Source organism: Globicephala melas, chromosome 14, assembly GCF_963455315.2.
Source record: "Globicephala melas chromosome 14, mGloMel1.2, whole genome shotgun sequence".
NCBI lineage: Eukaryota > Metazoa > Chordata > Mammalia > Artiodactyla > Delphinidae > Globicephala > Globicephala melas.
The window spans coordinates 38,459,565-38,472,533 of NC_083327.1; the positions used below are offsets into that span (position 1 = coordinate 38,459,565).

Here is a 12,969-nt window from a genome sequence, read left to right on the forward strand (position 1 = left end):
CCTTTGTAAAGTAATTCAGGGTTTACAAAGTGTTTTTACATCCTTACTTCATTTAATTCTATTAAATAGTTATTATTATTTCCATCATGTGTATAAGGAATATAAAGGCATCAGAATTTCTTAGGTATCAGGTAAAACTCATTACCCTTAACTTAAAAAATGTGAATTTTAAAACATTCTGAGAAATGATTGGCATGTTTCTGTGACATGAGGACCATTGGCAAGACTGTTTAAGATTAGGAAAAGATAAAAGTATGGTTGTGCAAAGCAGATCCTGAGAAGATTTATGGCAAGCAGGTCCAAATTACCCATTAGGCACAATAGGTATGGTGCTGAGGGTCCATGATAGTTTTAGGGGCCCATGAAAATATTTTAATTTAAATTCTTTTAAAATTTGAAGAAGAAATGAATATGTCAATAATGAATCCAGCCTGTATCTGTCTGCATCTGTACTATATTTGTCTTATACCAACACAGTTAGAAAATATAATTTATGTATATATGTATATTTATATATATATATTTTTAAGTAAATTTATTTTTTAATTGAGGAAGGGGCTTCTGAAGGTTAAAGGGCCTATGAAAGTCATAATGCCACCCTGATAGTGAGGTCCTAACGGAAACCTGTCTGGTTGCTCTGGGCATTCTCCATTGAGTTCAGATTTTAGAAGATTGATACATGGTTGGGAAGAAGGAAACAAAAGCAACTATCTATCAGGATGAACCAAATCTTGTAAAAGAAATATAAGGCAACAAAAAGGATTTTTCAAATTATATATTAAGGATGTGTAAGGGAGATCAAGAGGGAGACAGACCCCTTGCTCATAAAATGTTTCTTGCTAACGAAGAGAAGAAAGTGGATGTGATGGCTCTGTTTGTCATCTCCTGCCTTATCCAGAGTTGGTTTGATATTCATTCATTCACTTAGTCATTCATCCCAGTTGTCTTAAAGACCTTATTCCATACTACAGAACTCTATCTGTCCCACAGTCAAATGGATCATGTCTGGACATCTGATCTATGAGTAGCCAGTCCACAAGCTTGTCAGCAACCTTGGACTTGTGTGGTGTGGCCTGGGGGTTGAGCCAATCATATACTTTTTCTCATGTATTTGAACTAAAAGATGTAGAGGGAAGTGCCCACTTAGTAATGAGACAGGAACAAAGAGACATAGGAAGGAGCTGAATCACATTAGGGGGAGGAATACCAGGGTGCTCGCTAGGCAGCTGCAGAGCTACCTGTAATTTCATGCCAATCTCCAGTTCCTGTTCCCAGGAGGTGCTTTCAGTGCTGTTCCATCCTGAGGTCTCAAGTATAAACCCCTTATGTTTAGCTGAATCTCCTGTGCCTGTTTCTTGCAAAGAGTCTTGATGAGAAAGGAACTATTCAATTCATGTTTTGCTCTTATATTCTATGTCAAGAAGGATTTCCCTATGATCTAGAAAAGAATAAATAGGAGTACTGTGAGGAAATCTCACCTTCCTTAATATAAAATCTGTTACCTCTAATGGAAGGAGGTTTACCTGATGAACCAAAGCCCAAGAAAAGCAAAGAGATGAGGTATCTACTAGGATGCTTTTGCCTGCAGGTAACAGAAAACCCAACTTAAAAGGGCTTAAACTTGAAGGTGGGATATATTATGCTATATAAAATGGTGTCATTACCCTTGCTCAAACCCCCCTGCTTCCTCTCTAACATTATCTCCTATACTTTCAGATTCACTCAATGCTCCTTACTTTTTCCAATCCTATTTTCTTCATAGATTAGGGAACTGTAGTTAATAGTGGGTGTTATACCAAATGCTTCTTTCTCAGCAGGGTGCTGAAGAAAATATGCACAGAGACAACAGAACAAGAATGAAAAACAAATTGATTGCTTTTATTTGCTCACAAATTTCAGTGTAGCGTTCTAGTATGTTAGTGTTGACCCTCTTCCCTTGAGCAAAGTTGGCCTAAATGTCCTAGAATGAAAAATGTTAATAATCTTGCTGTTTTGTTTCCCCTGAAGTACGAAACTTGAACCTTGGAGCTTACCACTGCATGCAAGAAAAGACCAATATTTGCATATACCCCTTGTGGAGAAGAGCCAGGGAAAGCGAGAATCTAAGGGCAAGAATGTGTCGCCTAAGGGCAGAGAGATCACTGAGCAGAGCCTAGATTTCCTAGTTTCAGTATCCTGGACTATCTTTCACTGGTCTTAGAGAAGCTCCTCTAGCACATCAAAACTGGATTAATTGCAAGTCCAGATCTCTACTTGTCCCCCTTTTCTAAAAATCAAAAGGGTAAATAAAATGATAACCCAGAATGTTGCTGTACCAGCGCTCTGATCCCCAACATCTGTACAATTTAGAACAAACAAGCCAAGCCTTTGCAGTTTCTGCATGGAATAACCTCCCCCATACGTCCATCAGGATAACTCTTACTTCTTCAGATCTTTGCTCAATTACTTCCTTAACAAGGCCTAAACCCTGTTTAAAATTGCAATTTGCCATTGACCCCCCACTCTTCTAATTCCCCTTACCCTCCTTTTTTTTCATAACATATATTGCCTTCTGACATATATTTACTTATTTATTGTGTTTATTGCTTATTATCATTATTTCTCTACAGGGATGTAAACTTGAAGGCAGGAATCTTTGTTTTGCTAATTGACATATCTGAAATGTCTAGAACAGTGCTTGAGAATGAATTAATGAACAATAATAATGAGTGAACAGATGAATGAATAAAAGTAGTTTCAACTACTAGTTCAACAGTAGTTCAACTACTGTTGAAGTAGTCCCCCAACTAAGTCCCACTTCCCTTATATATAACAACCTGCATTTTTTCCTGTCAACATTCTAAATTATCTTCACATTTTTGTCTAATTTAATAGGTGAAAAATGGGATCTCATTGTTTTAATGTATATTTCTTTAATATTATGGTTGATTTTTTTAATATCTATTTGCTTACTGTTAATATCCATCTTTTATGAACTGTTTGATTCAATGCCCATTTATTTATTAGAAAGCTTTTATTTTATCTATTAGTATATTCTGTAATAATATTACCTACTGTTTACTGAGTGCTTTCTGTGTTCCTAACTACTGTACTATGCTATGTATCATTCCATCTACAGCTAAAATTCTGTATAGCTATACGTAAATAATAAGGACTTAACCTAGCATATGTAACATATATAGGTAACAGTCATAATCAACATTTCTTGAGGATTTACCATACGTATTGTAACGATTTTGCAGAGTAGTTGTTATTACTGCCTTTATTGGATTGATGAGGGAATTAAGGGTCAGAGAGGTTAAGTGACTTTTCCAAGATCATACAGCTGGTAACTACATTTGAATCCATCATCAGTGCTCTTATTCACTAGTAGTAAAAGCTATGTTATGTGTTCTCTTTGCTATATGTCTTCTATTATGTGTTTAAATATACAGACCTAGAACTGGGTGGGCTTTTAGTAGATGTTTTAATGATGGAACCTAAAAATTATCCTTAAGCCTATTAAGCCTAGTACGATACATTGCTGATTTACTAGCAAAGAATTTTTTAGGCACTTTAATCTTAACAACAGTATGTCTGCAATCACCACTTCACTTTTCAAATTGAATCCTATTAGTGGTCTTGATTTTTAACTAGTTATTATTGGCCATTAGGTGATGTTAATTAGTATAATATTTATTTTACTAGGGGGATGAATAGGAATTGTTGCTGCTTAAAAATAAGAATATAGTCTTTTCTCTTGAATTTAGGGCATTTTTAAGATTATGTTTTCGTAGCATTCGGATTACATTTGCAGAAGGTATTCCTCATTAGCTTGGTCATCTTTACTAAGTGTAGTATTTCAGTTTTACGTGGGATAGATGCAGTATTCTTATCTTGTTTGCGAAATTTGTAGATAGGATGTTTTTATGTGTTTTAATTACTGAAATAAAAGAATAAAGTTTTCTTTAGGGTCTTCATTATATTCTCTTTGAATATTAACATTTCTTATTAAACGATTTGTGATTCTGAAGATATCAGAATACTGAAGGAGAACAAATTTTTTAAAAATGTTATTTTTTCATGTCTCTTTTGAGGGACACTGGTTAGATGTTTTACTAATATGCACCCCCCCCCCCAGAAAAAGAATTCTGATGAGCAGAATATCATTCAAAATTCTCCTCTGTAAGCTATCAATATCATTTAAAAAATAGTTTTGACCGTTTTTATAAAACAGGAAAGCTATTAAAAACTACTAATAAAAATAGATGCTTATTTCTGTGCTAATACTAATTACTAATAATGCATGCTTATGTTTGTCACTCATTACATGGCACTGTACCAATCAGTGGATGACTGAGACGCAAGCACTTACACATGTAAATTAACAGTTAGATTTTTTTTTTCCCTTTTTTTACTTAAGTGAGTCATAATGGAAAGCAACTCTAGGTCATAAAAAATCTTCTCTCTTTAATGCTAATGAAATGTCTCCACTCTCTGTATTAGCAGACTACCCTTAGTGGTAATCTGTAGGCTTCTCTTTTGTTCCTGGTGGTAATGAAATGCTGGGTGCTGAAAAAGCTCGCTCTTCAAGAATGTGTGGCCAATTGTCTTCTGTTCACTTATACTGTAAAATTTCTGTTCCCCAGCAAAGCTGAACAAGTGCAGGGACAAGATCAAAAGAGTATACATTGGCACCCGGCTACACCAAGTGACTCCTGCTTTATTAATTAGCCATAGCTTCTCCAAGTTAATTTACTCTGCTAGAGCAAAAACATTCTGTAAGACAAAAACAACAAATGATAATTCACCCACAAGTCCTTATTGTTTGCTTTCTTCAACTTTCAGTTTAAACCTTTGTACAGTGTTATAAGCTAAACATCCCTTCACTTTTCTGAACCTTAGTGCACAAAAGCTATTTTTATTTTTTTCAAGAACCTCAGCGAGATAGTCAAATGATCATTTTTATTCTCTAAAATTGGGTGATTTTAATTGATATCATTCTTTTTAAAAGTCAGTGCATTGGGAATCCAATTTAAAAGTGCAGTTGCTTCTAAAATTTGCAAGCTTGTTCTGTCCTCTCATCAGAAATGCCACTGGTGTTTAAGCATTTGAAAAGGGCCTTCTCTGTGAGTGTTTTGGCGGAAGCAAAATTTGACAGTGATCCTAAGCTCCAAATTAAATAATATCAGTACCACTTTCCTTTTCATTTTAATCACCACTTTGTAAGTTCCTGAAGTCTTTTTAATTTAAGGAATCTTCAGTAGGTTTTTAGTTAATATTTTAAAGTTATAGCCTGAAACAGCAAAAAAAAAAAAAAAAAAAAGATCTGCACATTCCCATATCCTGGTTTGGTTTTGTTTTGTTCAGGTGGAAAGGAAATAATTGAACTTTTGAGTAAGATATCAGCTGAAAGAGAAAAGTGATTTAGACCTCTGTCACCCAGGTTGTTACTGTTCATAGTGTTATAACCATTTAGTTGGCAACTTTTAGTATTACGATCTAATTTGAAAGAATTCCACTAGTTTCTATGTACTTTAACATGGTTTAAAAATAACAATGTGGGGCTCCCCTGGTGGCGCAGTGGTTGAGAGTCCGCCTGACGATGCAGGGGACACGGGTTCGTGCCCCAGTCCGGGAAGATCCCACATGCCGCGGAGCGGCTAGGCCCGTGAGCCATGGCCGCTGAGCCTGCGCGTCCGGAGCCTGTGCTCCGCAACGGGAGAGGCCACAACAGTGAGAGACCCGCGTACTGCAAGAAAACAAAACAAACAAACAAAAAAAACAATGTGATATATATTGTGTGATATATTTTGTGAATATAAAATAAGTTTTATTGAGATTATCTAAAATGTGCTGTTAAAGGAAGATCAAAGCATTTTTACATTGGGAGAATATAAAACCCATGTTATTATATTCTTAGGGGAAGGTGCAATGATTAACATCAATCTTCACTATATATTTATTTTTTGAAGTCAACTTCCTACCCTCCCTAGTTTCTGTATTTTTTGGGATTTTTTTTTTCAGGAGCGCTTTTTAAAATTTTTATTATTATTTTTTTTCACATCTCTATTGGAGTATAAATGCTTTACAATGTTGTGTTAGTTTCTGCTGTACAACAAAGTGAATCAGCTATATGCATACATATATCCCCATATCCCCTCCCTCTTGAGCCTCTCTCTATTTTTGGGGATTAAAAAAAAAACAACAAAGTTACCATTAAGCTTACTTGCTAATTGTGGATTTTTTAAAAAAATTTTAGTAAAGATCAGTGGTTATATGTATCTCTGTAACTTAGATGAAATAGTGTTATCTGCATTATGCATTTCTGGTTTTGTCAGAAGCTTTTTTTTTTTAAAGCACTGTGTTAACCATTCTTGTAAGGTTTTGTGGTTTTTTTTGGTAGAAGGAATATTTGTGTTTGGGAAGGTTAGCAGAGGCTGGCTGTGCTGGAAGTGACTGCAGTGCCTTTTGATTATTCATGGACAGTAATAGAAGGCACTTAAAAAGAACAATGAAATTGCTTATTTTTGTGATGGGCCATCTGTTGAATTGTTTTGTGCAACAATTGCACAATAGTATCTATGTCATATCATTCTATTTTCAACAGCAGCTGATTATGTCTCACTGGCTACTTGTCCTTATTTCTAAAGTCCCATGACCATTTAAAGTCACCTTTTCAGGGACCTTTGCCAGAAAGGTATTAGAAATCTCAAATAGCCTGTGTATTTTTTTTTTTTTCTTTTTTTCTCTCTCTTCTTTATTTGGGGAGGGAGGCTGTGATGGGAGTAGGAGGGGGGAGTTGGTCATGTTAGTTCTAATTAGTTAGACTTCCTAGATGTTTAGGACAATTATCTGTGCTTTCCACCTGTAGTTCTATAAAATAAGTTAACATAGAATCAGTTGATAATTTGGATAGAAATGATAGGCTTGCAAAAAAGAAGAGTCAAGTTTAAAGACTGCAGGCTTTCATGCTTTTAATTATCTACTCTTTTCTTCATGATAGTTAGAATTTTTCTCTTGGAATTCACTTCTATTTTTTTTTTTTTAAAAAGGATGAGCCATTAGCAAATTTGTTAGAGCAGAAGTGAAATTAAAATAAAACAAATGTATTGCTGTCCATAGGTCACTGACATTGCTGATGCCATGATTCTGAAACAGCTTTTTGAAAATCTGTTCAAAAACGGGGTCGTCGTTGTGGCAACATCCAACAGGCCACCGGAAGGTAAAAACAAACACTGTGCTGTAGTGTCTTATCCAATTAGGTAGAAACAAACAAGCTTTTAAAAATTCACAATTTTGGACTCATTTTATTGTGTTAATAAATCTGATTACTTTGCTTTATCCTAAGTTTTATAACTAACAATCTGAAAAATCAGTCAGTATTTGTATAATATTTGAAAAATCTTTCCTAAATCCACGTGATCTCCTGTGTTTGATGCACTTGCAGTTTTTCCCTGAGCATTAGATATGCCATGTGTGCATATCAAAAAAATACAGGCCTCTCTAACTGCATTTTATGGGCCATAAAAGAAACTCCATGAAATGAAAGAAAAAGTTCCTAATTGAATCTTGGAAAAAGACTTAAAGCTTTCCTGCATAAGTGGTTTCTGATACTTCATTTATCATTTCTGAAAAAGCACTTCTGGCTTATTAGGACATTATTAAAAATTAAAATACAATAATATATAGATAAAAACAAGTTTAAATTTTGTGTCTTTCAGCCCATCATGTGGTCAGTTAAAGGTTGAAAGAACCAAAAATAATATTTTATGCATTCTTAATATTAACATCTGACTGGAATGCTATTCTGCCAGATACCTGCATGGCTAAGTTCTTACCTCTTTCGGGTCTTTGCTCAAAGGTTACTTTGCCAATGAAGCCTAGACTCATCTCCCATTTAAATCTACAACCCATGCTCTTTTTTCCTGGCACCACTTCTTTTTACCTGCTCTATTTTTTTCACATAGCACTTATGGAGCCACCATGTAGTTTACTTATTTACTATATATATAGTTTATTATCTGTCCTCTGCCAAGATGCAAAAGCTTCAGGAGGGCAGCAACTTTTCTCTCTTCTGTTCACAGGTATACATATTTTAAGTACCTAAAACAGTGCCTTGCACATGGATGGATCTCAGTAAATAGTCTTAGAATGAATGTTGAATAAATGTGTGTTCTCAAAGGATCTCTCTGGCTGCAGTACTGAGAATAGATTGTGGGGATGAGGTTTCAAGGTTGGAAGTAGGGAGACCATTTAGGAGATGACTGTAACAATCCCAAGGGGACATGATGGAGCAGTGCAGGTGGTAGGAGTGGTCAGATTTTGTAGACAGAGTCAAAAGGATTTACTGATGGAATGAATATAGGGTATGGAAATAAAAAAGATCAAGAAGGACTCAAAGATTTTGGCCTGAGCAATTGGAAGGATAAAATTGCTGTTTACTGAGATGGGGAAGACTATAGGAAAAGCTAATTTGGGTAGGGAAGTAGGGTTTCTACGATTATGAGGCTGATGATGCATTTAAGAGTTTGGATTTCAATGGAAATGTTTGGACTGGAGGTATAAATTTGGGAGTCATCAGTCCTAAAGGAAGCTGGTAAGAGCAACCAGTGAGTAGGAGGAGAGCCAAGAGAATGTCAAGCAAGGAAAAGGAAAGTGGTACAAAAACGATGGATGATCACCTTTGTTAAATGCTGCTAGGAGGTGAAAAATGAGGTTGAGAACTGACTGCTGGAATTGGTAACATGGAGTTTATAACTGAACCTGAAAAGAGCAATGTAATAGTGTGTTTTTAACTTTTTAAATTAAGTCATGTCACATTAATGACTTATAATGAATTTGTAATCTACTAATATGCCCAGATATTACTATGTGAGCTGTTGTCAAACTAGGTCTCTCTCTTTCTATATTTTTGTAGTTGATCTCTTTTTCCTTCCTATTACATTTCAGCATATTAGTTTGTCTACATTGTTTCATATTATTGATTTATGTTGATATTTTTTGAAGTATGATTCTAATAAATTTTTTTTAACTACCCCTACTAGCTATGACATTTATAAACTTAGTAATCGTGCTTCTGTGTCTTTAGCCATTCATTAACTAAAATATGTAAATAGGGTAGGACCAAGTTTAGACTCCTGTAGTATACCATTAGAGGCCTTATTTTAGGGAGACATTAATTAGTTAATCAATACCTTAAGACCTAGTTATTCAAACAATTACACTTATACCTAATCTGTTACACTGTTAAGAGAATTATGAATGATTTTGTCAGATGCATTTATTAAAATCCTTATAATGTTATATATAGCATTCTTGTGATTTATTAGTGTAACAACTCTATGAGACAAGGCAGTGAGTTTTTCATATTAGATCATCGACGGGGATGTGAGGCTTGACTCTCCTTCAGTTGACTGTTGACTTAACAGTATCTTCAGTATTACCTTTAGACATTCAATGATAAGCTATGTTCATAAAGAGCAAAGTGCTAGAACAAGCTTGGAACGCCCCTCCCCTCCCCCCCCCCCCCCCCCCAGCAAATACTGCTGAAAAGAAAATTGCAGTCAGCTGCTCAAGCTACTGCAGTGTGGTCCACTGAGGAAGGACAACCACAGGAGAGGTTAGGAACATTCTGGAGCTCATAGCTTTGTAGGACTAAGCAAAGTTACAGGCCCACCAAGGTAGCACAGAGAAATCCGAGATGGAGCCATCCTTCTGGAGAAGACTGAAAGTCTAAGATGCAGAATTCCAAAAATTGGGCATTAGCCACAAATTCAAAGAAAGCCTTTTCTAAATATGAACCTGGACAGAATGCTTAACATACACCAGGTTTTTTAGCCATGGCAGACAATCATCATAAGTAGCTTAATATTTTAATATAAAGAAGATGGTATGTATATATACCATCTCCTCGTGGTGTGTGTGTGTGTGTGTGTGTGTGTGTATGTGTGTGTGTGTGTATATAATTTCATGACTGAAGAAACAAGACTCAGATTAAGTATGAATCTCAGGAAAAGGAAAAAGTATAGGACAAAGAATGGGTCAGTTGTTGCCAAGGGCTGGTGTGGGGAGGTGTTTGACTACGAAGGGCCAGCACCAGAGAATTTTGGGGGTTTTGGAACTGTTTTGTGTCCCGATTGTACTGGTGGTTACATGTTTAAACGCATAGAACTGGACAACAAAAAAGTTAATTTTCCTGTATATAAATTAAAAACAAATCACATGGTTAGTGAGTGATAGAACAGGGTCTAGAAAGTAGGTTTTGTGACTCTTTTGACACATTGTCCTCTATCTTTTCTCCTTGTTGGTCATCACTAATCTTTGTCTACTCTGTCCCAGATACAGTGTGTCCTCTTTTCCAGCCATCAGAATGCATTCAACTTTTTCTTTAGGTTACAGCTTTTAATCCACAGCCCCCAGATAGTTATTATTATTTTAAAAATAGCATCTACTTATTCTAAGAGTGTTATGAGAGGTGGGAGAAGAACCTTCCTGGCAGAGGGTTGAGGCAAAGCCCAATGGTTGGAGAGAGAATGACCCATTTGAGGAACTGAAAGGTAGCCAGTGTGGCTACAGTGCAGTGAAGTAGGGGAAGTAGGATACAGTGAGGTACAAGATGAATCTGGAGAAGTGAGAGCTAGGACCTTATAAAGCAGTAGTAAAGATTTTGGATTTTATTCTAAGAGAAATGGGGAGCCAATGTAGTGCTTTAAGCAGGGACTGATAAGATTGGATTTGGAATATCACTCTGGTTATCATATGGAGAATGAGTTACAGGATGGGATGCAGTGATATGGTGGATTCAGGGAGACACACTAGGAAGCTATTGCAGTGTACTGGTCAAGAAATGATAATAACTTGATATAAGGCAGTGATTCTCAACTGGGGGGCTGTTTTGCAAACCAAGGATATTTGGCAATGTTCGAGACATCTTTGGTTGTCACTAGACAGGATGGGGGGTTTGGTGCTGCTACTGGCATCTAGTAGGTAGAAGCCAAGAATTCTGCCAAAACATCCTATAGCGTATAGGGATACTTCTCACAACAAAGAACTATCTAGCCCAAAATATTAATAGTTCTGAGGTTGAGAAAACCTGATATAGTATATAGAGAGGATAGATTTGAAAGATAGTTAAGAAGTAAAATGGATAGCACCTTGTTATAGGTTGGATACTGAGGAAAAGGGAAAGGACAATTTCTAAATTTCTGGCCTGTACAAGTGGGTGGTTAGTGGTGCCTTCATTCAATAAAGACAGAATAATCTGGAGGTTAGAAGTCCAGATCATGTTGCCCAGTGGACAAGAACACTGTATTTTCTTCCCCTCTGTTAACTCTTTAGCTGCTGTGTTTAATTTTCTTCCACATTATTCATCTCATTCCTTCCATTTCTAGTTATAATGCATCAATTTCCTGGACAAGAATAGGGGTTATTGTTGGTGGAGATTACAATCAAACACTCATCTTTTCTCAGTTAATAACTTGTCAATTTATAGACAAATAAGTTATTAATTTTAATAGAAAATGATCAGAAACATTTAATAAATAATTAATAATTTTAATAGAAAACAATTGATAACGAAGTAAAAGCAACGCCAGAATTTAGGAACTTAGCAGAGAAAATAGCTATGGAGGAAAGTGGTCTGGGAAAGTCCGGTAGAAGAAAAGAAAGGGAAGTAATACTTGAGGGGGTGAAGGGAATAAGGTACCAGTGACTGCCTTTATGTCACTGTTTTTTTCTAGTCCTCACTTCTAAGTCGTGCCTTCCTTGGGTCCAAGGCCTCATCCTGTACACCATGTAGTTGTTAAAATCTCAAACCAGTGTCAGTTCATGATGACAACTTTAGCTTTTAGCTTCCTGTTTGTTTACTGATCTGTAGGGACTTTCCTACTTTCTGGCAAGCTCAAAATATGTTTAGTATATTTTAAACATTTGTAACACAACACTTGTAGTGCTATTTTATATTTTCTAGGGTAATCTGATTAAGGCTCTTAAACTTGAAGCAAAGAGGAGTAGGAAATTGCTGGGAAATTTTTAGATAAACTATATCTAGAGATAGTTTATATTCAATTTTGTATTTTTATAAAATCTCAAGTAAATGATTTATTTAGCATTTTTGTCATTTAGGTAAATACTTTTATATGGCTCATGTACAAATAGACATATTTTTACTTTTCAAAGATTATATTGTCAGGTCATTAGAAGAGCCAGAAGCAAAAATCCACAATTAAAATATCATATATATGCCAGTCACTTTTTAGGTTCTGAAAAAAATTGTTAATTTCATGATATTCTAGTAGGGAAAAGCAATATTATCGATTTAAGTGCATGGAGACCCTAAAAACAGATTAATAATAGACTGGTAGATTAAGTTAATTAAATTGAAATTAATAATTAAACTTAAGGACAAAAATAAGAATATATTTTTATGGGGAAAAAGAATATGTAACTTGAAATGACTACGCTTCTTTGACAGTAAAACACAAAGTGCTAAGGGAAAAAAGTCCCCTATTGACTGAAGAGTGCATTGTGGACTTTCTAGTTTTTAATTTGCTATTTATTATAATGAAAATGCTATAGATAGCATTAGAATGTCCAAGAATAAGTCTGCCTTAGATTATTAGGCAATGACACTGTGTGATTCTAACTCAAGCCAATGTATCTATAGTAAATAAAAGACTGGATATCACTAGAAAATTGGTGCATGCACACACACACACACTAATGTAATTTATCATATTAATATTTTTAGGAAGAAAAAAAATCTATTGATGTTCGCCATAAAAGCTTGAAAGAGCATTTGGCAAAATCCAACATCTTGATAGAATCACTCCATAACATGTAAATAGATGGAAAGTTTCTTAATATGAAACCAAATATATGTATATCAGTTCAGAAGTCAGAAGTATGCTTATTGGGGACACTGTGGTATATCTACTGCAAGAATGAACAAGGCAAGGATGTCAATTATCACTTTTTAACATTGAACTA

General features: G+C 35.3%; 1 protein-coding gene across 8 annotated transcripts in view; it reads left to right on the forward strand.

Moving 5' to 3' along the window:
- The window catches only part of AFG1L (AFG1 like ATPase), a 226,869-nt gene that overhangs the window by 85,552 nt on the left and 128,348 nt on the right, over window positions 1-12,969 (forward strand). For all 8 annotated transcript variants that reach the window (XR_009558727.1, XM_060283447.2, XM_060283444.1 and 5 more), the window contains exon 6: window positions 7,105-7,204. Coding sequence is in view for 7 of the 8 variants with exons in the window: in XM_060283447.2 (XP_060139430.1) it covers window positions 7,105-7,204 (100 nt within the window). In the remaining variant the exon portion in view is untranslated. The remainder of the gene's footprint in view (window positions 1-7,104; window positions 7,205-12,969) is intronic.